General features: G+C 35.0%; 1 protein-coding gene across 1 annotated transcript; it reads left to right on the top strand.

Annotated features, from left to right (window-relative positions):
- Window positions 1–513: 513 nt before the first annotated feature.
- On the top strand, window positions 514–19,528 carry fhl2b (four and a half LIM domains 2b). The gene is made up of 6 exons (XM_056459003.1): window positions 514–600; window positions 7,174–7,348; window positions 12,493–12,667; window positions 14,807–14,976; window positions 15,746–15,932; window positions 18,254–19,528. Exons 2-6 carry the CDS (start codon window positions 7,193–7,195, stop codon window positions 18,403–18,405), a joined length of 840 nt encoding a protein of 279 aa, XP_056314978.1. The 5' UTR covers window positions 514–600; window positions 7,174–7,192; the 3' UTR covers window positions 18,406–19,528.
- The last annotated feature ends 1,591 nt before the right edge of the window (window positions 19,529–21,119 follow it).

Genomic DNA, 21,119 nt, shown 5'->3' with positions numbered 1-21,119 from the left:
TCTGGGGTTGCCACAACGCAATGAACCGCCAACTTATCCAGCATGTTTTACGTAGTGGATACCCTTCCAGCTGCAACCTATCACTGAAAAAAACCATACACTTCCATTCACACACATACTGTACACTACGAACAATTTAGCTTACCCAATTCACCTACAGCACATGTCTTAAGTGTTGAAATGTGTTAAAATGTGAAATTTGTTAAAAAAAAACTTCTCTCCGTTAAACAGCAATTGGGGAAAAAATAAACAGGGGGGGCTAATAAATCAGGGGGGCTAATAATTCTGTATATCTGTATATCTAAATGTTCTTTCAATTACGCACTATGGATTCGGTGGAAAAATACACTTCTTGAAAAGTTACATCAGAGCATGTATGGTCAAGTACTGGGTGCACAGTTGATTTCATGGCTTAGTGGTGTCTATGTATTTATAGTTCCTGATAAAGTGTCCAACCCATTTCAATCACCCCATTGCCCTTCCACAGGGGGAGTAATCCAATAAAGAGGAGCACAGGAGCTGCTCCTCCATCTCTCAAGAACTAAAGACGCACATCACATCACATCACATCACATCACACCACTCCTCTTCACGGGACAGGCAAGTTGAGCATCGCAACAATTATAACTTCATGACTTCTCTTCTCTTCTCTTCTCTTCTCTTCTCTTCTCTTCTCTTCTCTTCTCTTCTCTTCTCTTCTCTTCTCTTCTCTTCTCTTCTCTTGTTCTATACTTCTACATCATGTTCTTTTTTTTGTATACTGCAATCTTTAAGTGCATAGGAAGCCATTTCACATTGTATCTTTCCTGTCACCTTTGTATCCTGTGTATTACAAAGAATTTAGTTTCAGGATTTTATTTAAAAAGAATATTATGTCTATTAATGTACAGACGGTTTACTTTTATATAATATATGCTAGTTCCAATGATTGCCAGCCAAATGCTTTTTAACTCACCCATATCTGTTAAATTAAAACGAATAAGAATGAACAATTGCTTCAGATTAAGGAGTTGAAAACAGGCTGTATTTAAAAAAAATCGACATGATTACTGAAGCTTAAGTGCATTTATGGACATCCCAGGGTTTGTAAAACGTATTTAGTCTAAGTAAATTTGTGTTTTGAGATTACATTTGAAAGAAACGTCCCTTTTTTGGCATCTCTACAAGCACCTGTCAGTCCATTATCCAGTTATGGCTGAAAGCTTCTCTTGTAGACTTTAATTAGCTGCACATTTCCATGTGTCACTTGTGGTCTATTTGGAAAGAATTGGATTTGTTTGGGGCTTCATTAAGTTTCAGAAGTAGTTCACATGACTCTCCAGAGTCTCCGGGTAAGTCTTGCCTGTGTCAGTCTTATTTAACCCAATCTCAGGCAATGTATTTGTGTATGTGTGTTTGTTCGAGATTGAGGGAGGGATATGGCTCTTTACTGATAGTAAGAGGCACGCAGGGGACAGCTGGAACCACAGAGAGTTCTCTGGGTGTGGTGCCAGTGATGCTGCCAGACTGAGAAGAGATCAAATAATCCATTCAGAAACAACAGGGAGATCTGACAAGTGTTCACAGTGCAGATTTAGGTGACTGTGTGTATCTGTTGAGTCTGTTGAGTTATTTCGAAGGTCATAGTGATGATGACATATAACAATGTATTCAAATTGGTCTTGTATATACTGTAACATTGATACAAGAGCGACACCTTGGTGTCAAAATGACATAAAATTTAATGTTGATATTAAAAATATGTCAAAAATGGAAATCGATTTGATGTCAAAACCTTGATGTCTATTTGACATCCACACTTTGATGTGCTTTTGACCACCAAAATAACAACACAATTTTTTTTATATATAATATAATAATTAAATTCATCTGAAAGCTTAAATTACAAATCGACGTTGCATTTTGTATCCCTACAATTGATTTAAACTACCTTGATGTCAAAAAGACATCAAATAGACATCTTTTCGTTGAAAAAAAAAACACGTTGTACCAAGCAATCTCACTGCAATTCTTAACTTTTTTATTTAGTGGCTAATTCGTATGAATACATATGATCTAATGTGTACAATTTTGATGATTTATCACTCAATGAAGGTTGGGTTTAGGGGCGGGGTTGGGTTTCAATAATCGAACATTTTCTCATGAGATCAGGCTGGTCGTACTGTCCTGTAGTATGTTTTTGACATGTTTTTTAATGTCGATGTTAGATATCAAATTGAGGTCTATTTAAAATCAAGTTAGCTAACTGACATAAAATCGATTTGCAATTTTTACGTTTTTTTGACGTCTATTTGACATCAATATAACCTGATGGACATACTGTAAAGATGTTTCCCGAATAGAGCAGCTTCGTAACAGTTGTTCACTAAGTTACAGAAGTGATAAATTGATACAAATTAAAACTGCATGTGCTCCAGGTGGAAACCATTTGAAATTGAATCACCAAATGTAATCATTTGCAGGTGTCAAAGAGCCACTGTCGGTATGGCAGAGATTCCCCGACCTTCTGTCTTAAATTATGATCTCACTTTCATGTGGTGTGATGGCTATAGCTCGAGGTTAGACATTAGAAGGTTGCTGGTTCTCCAATATACAAACCAAAACCTACTAGGGTCATGTGCTTAATCAAATTTCAGTGTCAGTGTCAATTCTGGCTTCAATACATCATGAAACAACTATTGCACTGCATTATAATGCTTTGCTTGAATAGCCCTTTCAAAATCGTGTGATACATAATCTGTATTATTATTTTGTTTTACACTCAAACAATTGATTTTGAGCTGTTTTGGAAAGTGGATTGTTAATGATTATTAATGAATGACTTATTTTTGTACATTTCCTTGAATGATACCATGTTGTAACCACAAAATACTTTAGCCATAGAGTATTTTTGAAACTAATGTATTGTCATGCTTGTATTTTCATTTGGTTTACTGTCATGATGCAGATGGTGTGGGGCTATTAAGTAAAATACAAATTACGATACTCAAATAAAGACAAGTAGGCTCAAGATAAATTGGGATGTTTGAAAGTATTTTCAGTATACAAATGTTTGTTAAAATAATAAGTTACATACATTTTAGTGTGTGTATTCTGTAAATGCTGGCTTTTTTCAATCCAAATTTGAGTAAAATATGGACAACAGACAGACACGTTATTTATTTGTATTTTTTTTTTAATTTTAAAAGTAATCTATATTTTTGAAGCTGGCCCCAGAGTTTTTTTCAGTTTCTCATATCTGAGGAATCATTTGGTCATACTGATATTTCAATGAACATAAAGTATGTACTTGGTAAACTAAACTATTACCAAGATGAAAATCCAATCTTGCAAACATTAGCCACTCAGGCCTGTAGCCAGGAGAGATTTGGGTGGTTCGAAAGACCCACCCACAACTGACAAAGGTCTAGAATTTGTCCCATACATGAGCTAATTTGTCCTATTTTGACTGTTATTCCATCATAAATTTTGAAAATAACCCATCAAAGAAGGTTTTAAGACCAAGCCGAATCCTCTGTTGGCAAACAATTATTTTTCATAACATCTGTGCAAGAAAACATACAATCTGACAAAAGTTAAGACATCTTTCACTACCGACCTATTGAATTGTTGTTAAATAGAAAAAAACATTTTGCAAGCAACTTTTTTTGTAAATCTTGGACCTTCTTCATGAAACAAAAAAGATCAAGAAAAAGGTGTGAAGCACCAAAGGCGGCCCATATTAAAGTTAATTTTAATACTAATCAGGTTATTTTTATCCATGAATTTTCTGTTCAACTTTTTTAACAAGAGAAAAATCTAGAAAAATTGTGAAGCTCTGCATTATTATTGTTTATTTATTTGTTAATTTTTTTATTCAAATGGACAAATTCTAACTGAATGTGCTGGCCAGGTTGTTATTTGCTTAATAAAAGAACATAATTTTAATTAGTTTAAATTTTTAAAAAATTAACGAATGCTATTTTTTAAATGGTAAATCATGTAATAATTTAGTATTTTAATTGATATGATTTTTTTCAAATTTTTTTACCCCTTTAAACCTGTGTCCATTACAATGGACATCACATGTTAGCCTATGTTTTTTTGTTTGTTTGTTTGTTTGTTTGTTTGTTTGTTTGTTTGTTTCTGAGCATTTCATCTAATTTAAAGCCTGCAGTCCATGAGAATGGACGTTTGTCATCTAATCAAATGGCGCTAAGGCTCGGCATGTTGTAATTTAAACAAAATACCCTACACTGAAAAGCAGCACGGCATCACTTCACTCCAGACACAGACAAAAGCCACATTTACAATGTTTTTATCCAGATTTATTGATATGTTTGCCAACATTTCATAGACTGTGTGTAAAAACAGAGGGATTGCACTTACTAATTAAAGTTTTTTCAAGTATGTCTGTCCATTAGGATGGACAATGGGTTCAAGATATGTTACTGAAATTAAATCTCCAGTAATGCTGATTGAACTTTTTTTTATATAAAAAGACTACACCGATGTTTCAATTCATTGCTGAAACAATTATATGCAGAATATAAAGATCTTGAAGTTGTTGAGCATTTAGCAGATGGAAATATCTCAGATGTGGACATTATGTGAAGTGATGAGGAAGATGAAGATTTTTTTTATAAACAAGATGCAATCTATAAAAAAAAAACCTCAATTAAAGTGAAAATGTTATAATGTTAAACGATTTTGAAAATAATTTTCAAGATTATACAAGCAATCATGGATGGGTTTTTTGTATTTCATGATGGTATAATGTTCGGGAAGTACAACTGTTTGACCTGATGTCCATTGAAATGAAAAAAAAAAAAAAAAAAAAAAAAAAAAAATATATATATATATATATATATATATATATATATATATATATATATATATATATATATATATATATATATATATATATATATATATACACTGTAAAACCCAAAAGTCAACTTTATTAAATTAAATGAGTGTAGTTAACTCAAAATTTACTGAAAGTTAATTCTACTGATTTGTGATGAAATGTTGAAGGTAATTAATTAATTAAATACCTCATTACTTCAACTTAAATGGATTAAGTTCCCAGTACTCATATAAATTGTATTTTTTACTCAAATAGTTTGTTGCAATCGGTTTCCTGAAACGGTTCGAGTTTCCTTAACTTATTCGTTTTTACACTACTCAGTTGGTTTGAGTTCTTGACTCTTCATTTATTGGATTTTACTGTGCTCAAATTGCTTCATTCACTCAAATGGAGTAAGTTCGCAGTACTCATATTGATAAGTTTTTTTTTTTACTCAAATGGTTTGAAGCAATCAGTTTCCTCAAACAGTTTGAGTTGCCTTAATTTATTGGGTTTTACAGTGTACTTAAAGGGTGCTGAATTTTTATTATCATAATTTGGTCTCATTTATAGGAGCCTCAAGAACTGTAAAAGCATACTTTTACATTTTTCAGAAACTTGGAACATAATTCAGGTCTGAAGGGGTTAAGGAAATGTTTTGGTACATCAAAAAGTTTGGTTCTGATGACCACCCGAAAAGCTATTTTTTTTAAAAAGTACTTAAAATGTCATTAAAATGCAGTATTTAATAAAACATGGAATATTTATTATTTAAATAATAATAATTAAATAGAAACTAAGGTAAATAACTAAAAAGAACCACCCTTTTCACCAGGCTGGCTACGGGCCTGCCATTGAACACTGGATAGCTAAGAAACGCAGACGCAAACGCTTTTACTAAAATTAGTTCATTTGTTTTTGTTTGTTAGGCTTTATTTATCCCAAAGGGAAACTCACATGTCACTGCAGAGCTCTTTATACTAAAGATAGAAAATGTAAGTTGCATATATATAAAAGCAATAATCAAATTACATTCAAATTGCACACCTCAGTTTCAGACAACGAATAGACACTTGTCCATATCTAATACTATTACATTCAGCATAATTCATCTAGTATCATTTTGGCTATACAATCTGATCACTGTTGGTAAAAATGATTTCCTGTATCTTTCTCTGTAACACTGGGATTAAATTAATCTTGCACTAAAAGAGCTTGCACACGCTTGGACTATATCAATAAGGGAATGATTATCGTGGTTCATCATACTGACATATTTGTCCATCATTTGTCCATCACATAAGCAATCTCTTATGTAGTGGGTAGTACACACCCCATAAGCTTATTTAATTTGTTTTTCTACTTCTCCAACAGTCCTCATCCACAGCACACAGGATCACAGAAGACACCACAGAATCATAAAAAAAGTCTTTAATGGTGTCTGACACACACCAAAGGACCTCAGTCGTCTTCATAAATGAATGTGACTCTGACCCTTCTTATACACCTGAATTGTATTTACAGACCAATTGAGCTTGTTATTCAGATGTACACCCAGGTACCTATATGATGAAGCAATCTCAGTTGTTGACTCTAATCACTTGTTGTGGTGGTCTACTAAAATCAACAATTATTTCTGTGGTCTTATTGGTATTTAATTTAAGACAATTTGTTTCACACTAGTCAGCAAAACGTTTTAAAAGCAACCTATAATCACTCTCATCAGGATCCTTTATATACTGATAACTGATAATTGCAGAGTCATCAGAAAACTTCTGTAGGTGATAATTTTTAGAGCTGTACTGAAAATCCGAAAATTTGAAGTATAGAATGCAAATAAACATGGAGCTAAAACTGTTCCTTGAGGAACACCAGTGCTACTCATTACAACTTGCGACACACAGCTATGTATCCTAACATACTGTGTTATGTTTGTGATATAGTCAGTTAACCAGCTTACCATACTTGAAGTGACCCTTCAAGATGAGTTTTAATGTGAGACTGTCTGAAAAAATAAAAAAAAACCTCAGGGTTGATGTGTAGATCAGAGCATGTATATAAGCATTGTGTCCACAAATGCTAGTCTGGACACAGTTCTGAGGGATAACGCTGGAATATTAGCAGGGCTTTACTGAGGGGAGACACAACAGCTGAGCCTAATACGCTGGCAATCTTCCACTCTTGCTTTAGAAAGTTTGCGTCATATAGTTAGCCTTTACCTAGCAGATGTTAAGAACCGGTATTATAGGCCTACTAGTTAAGTTTCATCTAAGCCGTTCTCTCAATGGCATTTTCAATGACCCTTTCAACCTGTCTGCACTATTTAAAACCCGTTTATCTTACAGGGATTGTTTAAAACTGGAGATGGCGGAGCGCTATGACTGCCACTACTGCAAGGAGTCTCTGTTCGGGAAGAAATACGTCCTGCGGGATGAAAATCCTTACTGTGTGAAGTGCTATGAGAGCCTCTACTCCAATACCTGCGAGGAGTGCAAGAAACCTATTGGCTGCAACAGCAGAGTATGTTCACCTTCACACTTTCTTGCTTTACTAAACATGAATATACAATCCAAAACTGAAAGAGCTGTTCTTAGAAAAAGTGTAAAAAAAATGTAATGTTTTCAGACACTTAATTACATGATAATATGACAACCTCTTTAATAGTGTCCAGACTTTGATCCAAATTGTGCTATTTTGGTGACTGTCTCTTTAAATTATAGGTCGGCATAAATACATTTTTTTAATCTAGATTAATTTTACTGTAATCTGGGAATTAATCTAGATTAATATGGCTCATTTGAATTCTGCCGAAGGCATTCAGAATATGTGTTCTACCCAAATAATGACTAAAAGTAAGTCTTTAAGAAGGGGTTTCTCAAGCCAGGTGGCGCATTAGACCAGGGGCTCATCTGTTGTTCCCAAAATGCATCACAAACTTCTTGAGAAACTGTTCTACTATGATAATTGGTGATGAAAATAAATTATGTTTAATTAGATATACCTGTGTTTACTAACTGTTTATTCAGTTAAACATGAATTTTGAACTGTTGGCCTACATAAGCTCGAAACAGCGATTTTTGATTACCTTAATCTGACTAAAGTCATAACTGAACTAAACAGAAATGCAATTAAGACGTTGAGTATGCTTATATTAGTGGCATTATTGAAGTGAACACCGCAATCAAACTAGTACCGTCATGAAGGACTTTTCGCCATATTTTTCGACAAGATCCATACACGCTGCTGTCAGTAAAGGACCGCACACACACACATCGCGAAATGCTGAGGTTTTTTCTTTCCATGCGTTATCAAATTCCATAACACTCCTCCACCAGTCATTACTACTTATTTGCATCTAATACCCCAGTTTGTCAAGGGGGCATAAATGAAATGTTCGGCAATGAATGTGAAACTGCCGTACTGCAGTTAAAGTCACCCAAAAATACAGGAAACTAAATTAAAAATTACTCACCCTTTACTTACCATCAAATTGTTCCAAACTTTTCTGAGTTTTGATTTACTGTAGAACACAAAATAACCAACACAATCTCATGCCAATTCGTAACTTTTTGATTTAGAGGCTAATTCGTATGAATTCGTACAATCTAATTCGTACAATTTAGTATGATTTGCTCATTCCCCAATGACGGTTGGGTTTAGGGGTGGGGTTAGGTGCCACGCCTCATTTTAAAATCGTACAATTTTGTACGACTGAACTCTAGCCACGAAACTGGCAAAACGTAAAACATTGGCATCCATAGTAGGAAAATTAAATATTATGCAAATCGATGGTTACAGGTTTCCAGCTTTCTTCAAAATATCTTCTATTGTGTTCAATAGAAAACAAAGTTAAACAGGTGTGTGACGAGTGAAGAGTGAATTAATAATGACAGAATGTTCCGTTTTAGGGGAAATATCTCTTTAAGTGCAGATAGTTCACCTCCAAATGCAAATTTTATCATCTGTTTCAAACCTGCATGAGTTTATTTTTTCCTTTTCTTTTGTTGAATCTATTGACTTCCACAGTAGGGAATATAAAATACAAAATACTGTTTAATTGGTTTCCAGCCAGTGTTCTTCACAAATCTTCTATAGATTCAACATAACTGAAAAAAAAATAGCATATTGGAACAATGTTACTTGCAGGTGCAGATTTTAAGTACTTTGAAGGACACAACAAGTGCACATTCAATACAATGAAGAGCACTTCTGATTTAAAAGGTTTGTCAACTTAAACAGCAAGATTAATAAGCCCTTTTACATTACTTACACATTAAAATAATAGTTCTAACAGACTATATGCGTCTTACTCAGAGCTCAATATTCACAGCAAGATGGTCTTAACGCTGACTGTTTGATCGTGTTTATTTAGTAACAGTGCACACAATGATTTGGAGCCCTCTGAAAGCTGAGGGATCTAAAGGAGAGCGCTGTGAATGCCAGCCCATGCGCTCTGGACTCAACCCAGCAGGAAATCACTGCTCATGGGGTGAATCTAAAACTGAAGTCACCAGATAAGCTTTTGTGGAATTACTAGATCTCATTCACCTTAGGGATGATCACACATACTGTTATACACCAAAGTACATCTACACCAATGGTCTCAAACTCAATTCCTGGAGGGCTGCAGCTTTGCATAATTTAGCTACATCCACCTCCAACTCACACCTGCTTAAAGCTACGGTAACACTGGACTTGAAACGCAAGCTCGTGCGACAAGTTTCGCAGTTCGCTGCGTTGCAAAGTTCAAGCTTGGTGAACTCTGACTTGCGAAATCGCATCACGCGACTGTGTGAGACCAATGAAGGATCAAAACATGAGACATTTAAAATACAGACCAATCACTCGCTTTTTTAAATGTCTAATATCTTGTTTAATTTCGCCCCTTTTTGCAGGACCATACGACAGAATTTCGCATGCTTAAACTCAAGTGTGACGGCGGTGTAGTAGTCTGTAGAAGTTTTGAACACCATGATTAGTTGGATCAGCTGTGTTTGTTGGAGCAAAACTGTGCAAAACTGTGCAGAGCTGTGACTCTCCAGGAATCCAGCTTGAGACCTATGATCTACACATTTTACCGTTGTTGTAAAAACACAACCATAAGCATATGGTGATAAGAAAGTCATATGATGAACCAAAGCTCATCACAAACAACTTTTCACACAGACATACTAACATGTAGAAGTTAATAAACATTATTTATCAATATTTAATGTTCATTTATAGTATTAAATCAGATAAACTGAATAAACGTGTTTATTAGTTTGACACCCAGTGGTTGTATTGAGTGTTAAATGCTAACAATGTAAGTTTGAACGCCATTTTACATGACATTTATTGTCATACTACTGAAAGCAGCAGCAGATAGTTCACCTCAGATCCAGAAAATAAAATAAATTGTTTGGAATTGAACTTTAGATCTGTGACAAACTAACAAATATCAGTGATTCAGCATCGACATTTAATAATGTTAAAGAGGTTTAATATGTATTAATTAGATTATAAACCTTACCATTTCGTTGGAGTGCAGTGAGTGCACTATTCTGCTTTTGAATTGTCGTATTTAAATTTCTGTCATGTTTCGTATGGTGGAAACAGCCAAATTGCTTATCACTGCAAATCTCGCCACGTAGCGTGTTGTTATGACACGGGGTTACAATGTAAGTTGCTCACCTATTGTTTCATAATATTGAAATTATTTGCTTATTAATAACCACCTCATGTGGAACTCTGAATCTGCGACTCATTTTGGAGTCTGCTTCTGTCCACCAGAGGTCGCATTTCGGTCACGGACACATAAGATATAAGAGTGAATGAATAAAATATGTGGTTTTCCAACATGGCAACCTGAGGTGCTGAAATATAATTGGCTAAAGTGGCATTGGGCAGGTTAAAAGAACAAAAACAAAGACAGCTTTCCGGCACGACATTTTCAAAGCAGAATATCTGACTTCAGCATTGTTTTTCAGATAAGCAAGAATGTTCACTTAGCATGTTTCTTAAATATCTGCAAACATATTATGATATTTTTATGCTTCAGAAGAGTCAAAAAATAACATACAGCACCTTTAACACAACCATAAGCATATGGTGATAAGAATATCATATGATGAACCAAACAACTTTTGTCATATGAAATATGTAACTTATAGAAGTTAAGTAATGCAATAAACATTATTTCAAAAATTGATGTACATAAATGTTTATTATACATAATCTGTGCTCAGGTTATTTATTATATAATTTATTATATATTTTTTGTTAATAAACAGCTGTTCATTGCAAGTTCATGATTGCTCAGTTGGATTTAATAATATACATTCATTCATTTTCCTTCGGCTTAGTCCCTTTACACATCAGGGGTCGCCACAGCGGAATGAACCGCCAACTAATCCAGCTTATGTTTTACACAGAGGATGCCCTTCCAGCTACAACCCATCACTGGGAAACATTCATACACACTCATTCACACACATACACTACGGCCAATTTAGTTCATCCAATTCACCTATACTGCATGTCTTTGGACTGTGGGGAAACCGGAGCACCTGGAGGAAAGCCACATGAACACGGGGAGAAAATGCTCCACACAGAAATGCCAACTGACCCAGCTGGGATTAGAACCAGTGAACTTCTTGCTGTTAAGCGACAGTGCTAACCACTGAGCCATCGTGTCAGCCAATTTTTCATATTATCTAAAGTTAACAAATTGAACTCAGTGTAAAATAATGTGTTGTTATTTATTATATAAAGGTTATTTATTGGCAAAAGAGCATGATATTTATAATACTATTTTAAAATTTATAACCTTAAAAACATTCTTTTCAGTGGGAAAAGAAAAGTTCTTCACAAAACAGAACTAAAATCAAAAACAGGTTTAGGCATTTTGGTCAAACAATTACACAACAACAGCGATTTGGAGGTCTGATTGTGCAAATTTAAAAAAAATTGTTCAATGTTTTTTAAATTACAGTATAATTTTTTTTCCAAGTAAACTATAAAAACATGATTCTGTGAAAAATTGTCATGCAAAAGCACCCTAAGAGTGTGTGGTGTCATGCAAAAGCACCCTAAGAGTGTGTGGTGTTCTGCTCTTCCCTCTATAGGCTCCTGTGAGCTTCTGTCAATAGTGTCACATTACATGGTCATTAGTCCTGATGAGAAGGCTGAATCTCTGGTCTGGAGGACAGGCCCGAGGTGGAGCCACATCTGTGTGCCACGTCCTTGGCCCAGTTTCCCGTCGCTCCCCCATAGCAGCCCATCAGCATGACCTCATATCACCCTGGGCCAGCAATTTAACGAGCACACACACACACGCACACACACACACACACACACACACACACACACACACACACACTCTCTCTCTTTCAAACATTGGTGGATAATTAAACCACCGGTGTCATACACTCCTCCTGAGGCCCAGAACCAACTCTCACTAACACACTCCGATTGGCAGATCACACTGGGCTCCAGCACCTGCGGCTCTCATTGGCGGGTGACCCGCTGTGAAGCTGACATTGAGGAACCCTTTACCCTCTCGCTCTCCCTAATTAGATGTTCAAAAGCTGGAAAAGGCCACTGAGGCAAAGCACATTTGGTTTAATGCAGGTGTGACAGAATGTAGCTTCAAAGTCTTTACCTATATGCGTTTGTCTCCTCAGGATCTGTCTTATAAAGACCGGCACTGGCATGACGACTGCTTCCACTGCTTCAAATGTCACCGTTCTCTCGTGGACAAGCCATTTTCTACTAAGGATGAGCAGCTACTGTGTACCGAGTGCTACTCCAATGAGTATTCATCTAAATGTTTCGAATGCAAGAAGACAATCATGCCTGGTGAGTGAACATGTTTGCTTGTCCTGATTCTCACACATGATCTTATAGGGACCTTGTCACAGTCACCAAGTTGAACACCCACCAGACACAGTAGAGGGCACTCTGCACATCACATCTGCTACTGAACTGGACTACATATTCCATCATGCACTTTAAACACACCAGTTCCAGCTCACCACTGATTACAATCACACAGCTGAATTTCATGAGGACTTAAACCAGGACTATTAGACATCGCTTCATTCGTGCGCAAGTTCACTTACAATAGATGCGGATTCGCTTCATGGGCAGGGCTTCTGCCTGCCCGGTGACATTAGCTTCATTGCTAAATGGCTAACATGGATTCTATTGAGATAGTAGCTGTGCTGAATGTGCTTTAGGAAGACTGATAAACACCATTGATTCATTTGGAGTCATGTCGACTAGATCCATTCAGAGGTGCACCCAGCTCTGTGAGTTCATAAACTTCTCCAGAAACTATACCTGGATGTTGGAGGCTTTTAGCGGTGCTTCAGACTGAGCTGAGTCTAGTTTGATGAACCGATGTCCAGTGTCGGCAAGAGGATTTTCCCCCGGGACACCAACAACAGGCGCTACGTTATAATCACGCCCCATACAAGCGAAAGCTTCTGATTGGTTCTGATTGGCAAAATGCGCGTCAATCATGCAAAATGCTCGACTTGCACCAAATGTCTATTCGCGTCTTTGCATTGCTTTAAACCACTCGCGCTTGATGCTTCATCCACGTCTGGTGTAAATGTAAAATTTCACCAGGCGCTATAATCACTCTTATAGGAGAATTTTGCTTTCACAATCCAAAATAAATAATCCAACATGAGTGCTCAACAGCTTCACCCCTTCCACTACGTGAGCAAAGCAGCGAGCATTGAGTGCATAAAGTATCCATGCTCCCACACTTCATTTTACCACTTAAATAAGTGCATCATCCGGGTAATTAAAGTGCACTTATTATTTTTAGAGTTTTCGTGTGAACGCACTACTAACACTAATCATACTACAAAATGGCGTAGAATAGTGCCTAAGTATGCGATTTGGGACGCACCTCATGATTCTATTTTTATATACTATTTAGGACAGATAGTATGTAAATTGTGAGGCAGCACTGGTGTCCTGCATAGTTTAGTTCAAACTTCAATCAGACACACTTGGACTACCTAATCAAGCTCTTACTAGTTTCTAGAAACGTCCTGACAGTTGTGTTGAGGCAAGCTGGAGCTAAACTCTGCCGGAAACTTGTTTTCCAGGACCAAATATGGGCACCAAACTTTGATTTAAAAGGATACTATAAAATTTAATTAAAATTTACTAAAATTAAAATGACTAATTATTATTTAGAAATAATATTAAAATACTCCCCACATCTCATGGTTTGTTTTTGAAACACTAATAGACATATTTTTAATGAAACTAGGAAGATTTCTGTCCTGTCACTTGGTGTCATTCCACCAAAACTTTGACATCTTAAAAAGTTATGAAAATTATTCAAATGAGTGAAATGGTTCAATATGAGTCTTCTAAAGAGATACAATCACCTTATATGTCACCCTGGACCACAAAACCGTACGTTATAATTTTTTTATAGTCTTAAGTTCAGTGTATAATATGCAATTTAAAAATAAATAAATAAATAAATTACATTTATAACTGGTTTTGTGGTCCATGGACACATATGAAGAAAAATTAATAGGATTTTGTTTACATATAAAAATGACCAATGCACATTCAAAAAGCACACCAACGAAAGAGTTTCTGGTTTGGATGTTTGCAGACATGTCAGAATGGACGTGGCTTTTGTATTAATGAAAATGTAATAACATTATTGCAATTGTCATTTTCAAGTTGCCTTCACAAATGAACACAGAACTGTACTATTGTAATAAAATATATAACAATTCAATTTTCGGCACCTTTATAAACTGAATAAAACCCATGCACATTCTTTATAGCTTACACCATTTTGTGCTCCTCATAAGAACTTGAATACATTATGATTCAATTGCAAAAGATGTTTATTTTTTGTGTAAACCCTTAGATACACAGATTATGTACAGTGCATCCTGGCTATTATCCAGACAAGTAATTTATTTGTCGGTCTGCATTGTCCTCTGTTTCTCTCAGGCTCCAGGAAGATGGAGCATAAGGGGAACAGCTGGCATGAGACCTGCTTTACCTGCCAGCGCTGTCAGCAGCCCATTGGAACCAAGAGCTTCATTCCTAAGGACAACAGTAACTACTGCGTGCCGTGCTACGAGAAGCAATTTGCTCTGCAGTGTGTGCAATGCAAGAAGGTAACAGCTGGAACACAACTTTACACATTAAATATGTAAAAAGTATTGTGTAGTTCTGAGTGTGCTCCATGCAGATGAGTGGGCTTGACAAACCACCTGTCGGATGTACTTTTTCCTCTCAATTCACCAGGCACTTTATTAAAAACACGTCTGTGTTCTCAATGTTTGTTTGTATTGTTTTTTAATATATATATAATACAGAGCAAGGAAATTTTCACAGTATGTCTAATCATATTTTTTCTTCTGGAAACAGTTTTGTTGTTTTATTTAGGCTTGAATAAAAGCATTTTAAAAAATTTTAAAGACCTTTTTAAGGTCATAATTATTAGCCCCTTTAAGCTATATTTGTTTTCGATAGTCTACAGTACAAACCATTGTTATACAATAACTTGCCTAATTAACATTTCCTGCCTAGGTAACCTAATTAACCTAGTTAAGTCTTTAAATGTCACTTTAAGCTGTATAGAAGTGTCTTGAAAAATATATAGTAAAAAATTATTTACTGTCATCATGGCAAAGATAAAATAAATCAGTTATTAGAGATGAGTTATTAAACTATTATGTTTAGAAATGTGTTGAAAAAATCTGCTCTAGGTAAAACAGAAATTGGGGGAAAAAAATAAACAGGGGGGCTAATAATTCTGACTCCAACTGTATATTTCTATATAATTTTTAAAGGTCAAAAGTGGTTGTATAAGCATTTCACTGCATATCATTGTGTGTATGACTGTGTATGTGATAAATAAAATTTGAATTTGTTCCCTCCTAGCCAATCACTACCGGGGGTGTGACCTACCATGACCAGCCCTGGCATAAGGACTGCTTCCTGTGTACTGGCTGTAAGCAGCAGCTGTCTGGTCAGCGCTTCACCTCTCGTGACGACTTTCCCTATTGCCTCAACTGCTTCTGCAATTTGTATGCCAAGAAGTGTGCTGCCTGCACCACCCCAATCAGTGGTATGAACAACCAAAACATTTACATCTTATTTTTAGCAGGACCAAATGCAAGTCTATGAAGTATATAAACGCAATTTACTTTTTTCTTGGCTATGAGTTGAAACCGAAGTTCTTTTCTGTATTGTTAAAGGGGTAGTTCACCCAAAAGTGAGGATTTACTGACCCTCAGGTGGTTTCAAACATTTATTAGTTTCTTTAGTTCTGTTGAACACAAAATATTTTTTGGAAGAATGTTGGAAACCAGCCGGCATTGACATCCAAAGCAGAAAAAACTACTGTGAATTGGTCACTGGTTATCATGCATACCTCAAAATACCTCCTTTTGTTGTCAACAAACTTAAACAAGTTTGAAACAAGTGGATTGAGAGTAAATGATGGCAGAAATTTTATTTTTGGGGTAAACTATGCTTTTGAGTATGTTTAAGTGAATTGGAGTGCTAGGCGTCACGGCCTTACAGCAAGAAAGTCGCTGGTGTGGTTGCTTGAAATAAATTGAGATTAAGAGAACTAAAATAATGTATTTGATTCAACTTAAAAAAAATGGTTAGCACTGTCGCCTCACAGCAAGAAAGTTACTGGTTCGAGTCCTGCCTGGGCCTGTTGACATTTCTGTGTGGATTTTGCATGTTCTTCCCTGGTAAGTTTTCTCCTGGTGCTCCAGTTTCCCCCACAGTCCAACAACATGTGCTATAAGTTAATTAAATAAACTGTATTGGCCTTAGTGTATGTGTGTGAATGAGTGTATGGGTGTTTGCAGTAGTGGGTTGCAGCTTGGAGGGCATGCGCGGCGTAAAACATATGCCAGAATAGTTGGCGGTTCATTCCACCGTGGTGACCTCTGAAAAAAAAGACTAAGCTGAAAGAAAATGAATGAATTAAAAAAAAAAGGTAGACTTGGTTAATCTTCAACAACAACAACAAAGATGGACGATATGTCTCCATTTTCTTCCACTGCAAAAACAAAGTGTGACCCAAAATGTCCCAAAGATGGTGACTGACATATTGCTCTAATGATGTCATTTGGCGCCAGAGTCAGTGCAAGTGTGGAATCAAGGTTTCAAGTGGCTTGCACCAAATTTTAAGCCGTCGAAAATTATCAGTTGCAAAAATTTAGTTTTTTACCTGAATGAAAACAAATATAAGCTGAAAAAGGCTATGCTCAGCATGCAGTTACTCTCTTTCCAGCACTGTGTAGTGTGAATCAGCTTTCACACCATACAAGGAAAGCGCTGCTCTATGAAACCTAAGAGTGCACCATATCGCACTCACCACAATCACAATTCAAAATAGCTCAATATTCGGCTCTGTGGATCATCTGCTCATGTACCCCTATATTTATAAATGCATAAACCACAGATGCTCACTGTTAAAAACAAAAACAAAGTCAAGCTTAAATATTGGATTTAGAGGATAAGTGGTAGATTGCAGATTCCTGGGTGAGGTAAGGATGTTATTGTGGGGCACGTGAGTGCTGAATCTGTTTCACGTGTAGGCATTATCTTTATATAACAGTTTAAACAACTACATTTATACATTTCTAGGAGTGTTTATATGCTGCAAGTTGGAGTGATGCAAACTATGAATCAATTCCTTTAGTAATACTGTAAACTATTGCGAGACTATAAATACCTTATAGCCAATCAGATTCAAGAATCAGAACAAACTGCTTTATAAACATAATTAACATTATTAGAGAACAACGTTATTTTACAGACTTATTTCTCTCTATATTATTTTTTTATACATTATATTAATTTAAACTACTAAAATAAAAGTCACTTTGTTAAACTGTAAAGTAGAATTTACAACATCAAAAGTCGACAGAGCAGAGATCAAGGTCGCATAATGCAATTCACACAAACAAAGGGCCAAAAAACCTAATATGTTAACAGATATTGTTTTTAAAGTGTAGCTTATTTCTCTGTATTTAAACATTATTTAAAAGATTTGGGAATCGGGATAATGTTAATACATAGTCAGCTACATAACGTAAATATATAACACTGTTTTAATAAAATAAATAAATAAAATTTTAACAAAATCCTAAACACTGTGTCTTTAATTACAAGCAATAATGCTGTATATAAAAATTTTATATATTATCACAATTAAATGTACATTACTTTTTAAAAAAGTAATATATCATACTTTTTTTTATGATTTTAACACCTGGAAATGCATCTGTGAAACTTTTATCTTTCTGACCTTATAGGATCAAACTTCTTATCCACAACTGAAAGAATAATAGTTAAATTTCCCATGACATTAGTGCAATAGTGATCAGGTCTTTGATATTTTCTATACCATCATATGTTTTGCAGGTCTGGGAGGAAGCAAATATATCTCCTTTGAAGAGAGGCAATGGCACAACGACTGCTTCAACTGCAAGAAGTGCTCGGTGTCTCTGGTGGGCCGTGGATTCCTGACAGAGAGAGATGATATTCTGTGTCCCGAATGTGGAAAAGACATCTGAGAAGACAGAGTGGCACTGCATTTCCTAATATTTTATTTTTTAACAAAGTTACAAATCTATCTATCAAAGTTGATATATTAGTCTAACAAAAGTCCCATTCAGATAATTCACTTTAAAGGGGCCTGTGCATGCCAAGGCTTCGTATTAAAATTGGGTCTTGTTTAAAAACTTAAAGAAACATATGCATTTTTTTGAAGACATAAAGCATATTTACTGTTACTTAGAAGTGTTATTGACTATTTACTAGTTGTTTGTGTCCAGTGTTGGGTGTAACTAGTTACAAAGTGATAGTTACTGTATTTAAATGATCATTTTTAGGTAATCTAGTTACATTTACTCATGAACTTGCCTTAAATAATTAGATTAATTGTATTTTTGTGTGTGTGTTATACAAATACATTTTACAGAATAATTCTATTTTTCAACTAATGGTGAAAGACATTTATCTGGCTGATGAATGGGCTATTTGCACAGCAAGTGTTTTCCAGCCAATGGTAAACTTCCGGTGAAAGGTTAATGTGACTATTTTAAAGTTTTAAGGTTTCGTTTATAGCATTGACATAGCAATTTCATAGCAATTTCATCTTAATGAAATTAAAATACAATCAGTTTAATAAACTTAAGCATTTATTTAGTTGTTCAAGCATAAAACGAGATGAAAAAACCATGCAAATTCTAGGCGAGTGCAGAAACTCCACTCAAAATACTGAGGTAAAATAAATGTTCATATTTTAACGAGATGGCAGGGGAAATGGAATTTTAAAGCAGTGCTTCTTGTCCGGTCTGACACCAACTTTATATCGTATATCTATCAGGCAGTGAAGATCACTGATCTTTTAAGAAATCAGATCTTTAACATGACGATTTTGTAATGGAAAGACCGGAAGCCGTCGGGCTGGCTGTTTGAAAATGAAAAGTCTGTGTGCATAAACCCCATTGAAATAATGAACCAACTAAGAAATTTATAGATATTTACATTAGATGTCACCGACGCTAATGTTGTCAAGGAAGGAATGCGTCAACAGAGCTGCCATTTTAGTACAGGGTAGCGCTCCTTTGAAATGATTGTGGGACTAAAGTGCAGTGGATTGGCCATCCAGAGCCAGAGATATATATACACATACTGTACACATATATATATATATATATATATATATATATATATATATATATATATATATATATATATATATATATTTTTTTTTTTTTTTTTTTTTTTTCGTGAGATTTTGGTCAGTATGCAATAATATTTTTTAATTAGAAAATTAGAATTTTACATCACTTTTTTGATTAGATGTATAAGTGATCGCACGGGCGTTCCTGACAAAGAGCGTGTGTTTGTGTGTATGTAAATGTAGCTGGGTCATTCCTGGCATTCGGTAATAATTCAACTTAAGCAAACTCATTTTTAAAAAGTGTATTGATTATATTTTTAAATAGCCTAAATAGTTAGGCACAATCTAAACTTTCAAAAAATAATATTTTTCATCTCAGGAATTAAAGCCTTTATATTGTTTTTTGTTTTATTCTTATTTGGACACCTTTCATTCTCAACACCGTAATGGACAAAACAGTTTTTTTTAATAGTATTTTACAAATCTTTTGTTATAAAACCAACATTTACCTATTTTTAATTGTTTTCCTTATTTTATTTTCCAAATATATTAATGTCACAGGGTTGAGAATATAGTGGCGACACTTTATATAAAGGCGACACTTTAATTTGAAATTTAATTAGTTTTAAATAATTTGAAATTACATCTAAGACTTAATCAAAACACGTGTTTTATTTGAGCAAAACATTTAGCAAGGCATTGATCATACTGAGATGAAATTAAAATTCATCATACTAAACTACAGGCAGAATTCAAGTTGAAGTCAGAATTATTAGCCCCCCTTTGATTTTTTTTTAAATATTTCCTAAATGGGCAGAGCAAGGAAACAGAAAACAGAGCAAGGAAATATTCACAGTATGTCTGATAATATTTTTTCTTCAGGAGGAAGTCTTATTTGTTTTATTTTGGCTAGAATAAAAGCAGTTTTAAATTTTTTATGAACCATTTTAAGGTACAAATTATTAGCCCTTTTAAGCTAATTTTTTTTCGACTGTCTACAAAACAAACCATCGTTATAACTTGCCTAATTACCCTAACCTGCCTAGTTAACCTAATTAGTTAAGCCTTCAAATGTCACTTTAAGCTGTATAGAAGTGTCTTGAAAAATATCTAGTCAAATATTATTTACTGTCATCAAGGCAAAGACAAAGTAAATCAGTTATTAGAAATGAGTTATTAAAACTTATGTTTAGAAATGTGTTGAAAAAATATTCTCTCCGTTAAACAGAAATTGGGGGAAAAAATAAAAAGGGGGGCTAATAATTCAGGGGGCTAATAATTCTGACTTCAGCTGTATTTATAATAGCTCTATTATCCTCCTTCCCTGTTAATTTTGATCTAATCCATGTCCTGAAACACACCCCCTCTCGCGCTTTCACTTCTCATTCTAACGGAGGGAGTGATTCTTTTGTGAATAAATCCTCGTAATGAACGACTCGTTCACTTAGCCGACGATAATACAAGTTTCTAGCACCGCAGCATCTTGTCATATTTCATTTACATTGTTTGCTGATTTTATTAAACAAAACTAGTACAAGCCTATAGTATTTAGTGCGAGTTGGTGCTACTTTGCCTTATGGTCAGGTATCATCTGTATCA

The sequence above is a fragment of the Danio aesculapii genome, chromosome 6 (genome assembly GCF_903798145.1).
Source record: "Danio aesculapii chromosome 6, fDanAes4.1, whole genome shotgun sequence".
Classification (NCBI taxonomy): Eukaryota; Metazoa; Chordata; class Actinopteri; order Cypriniformes; family Danionidae; genus Danio; species Danio aesculapii.
Note: the sequence above shows the minus strand (reverse complement) of the source record. Positions and strands in the feature narration are given on the sequence as shown.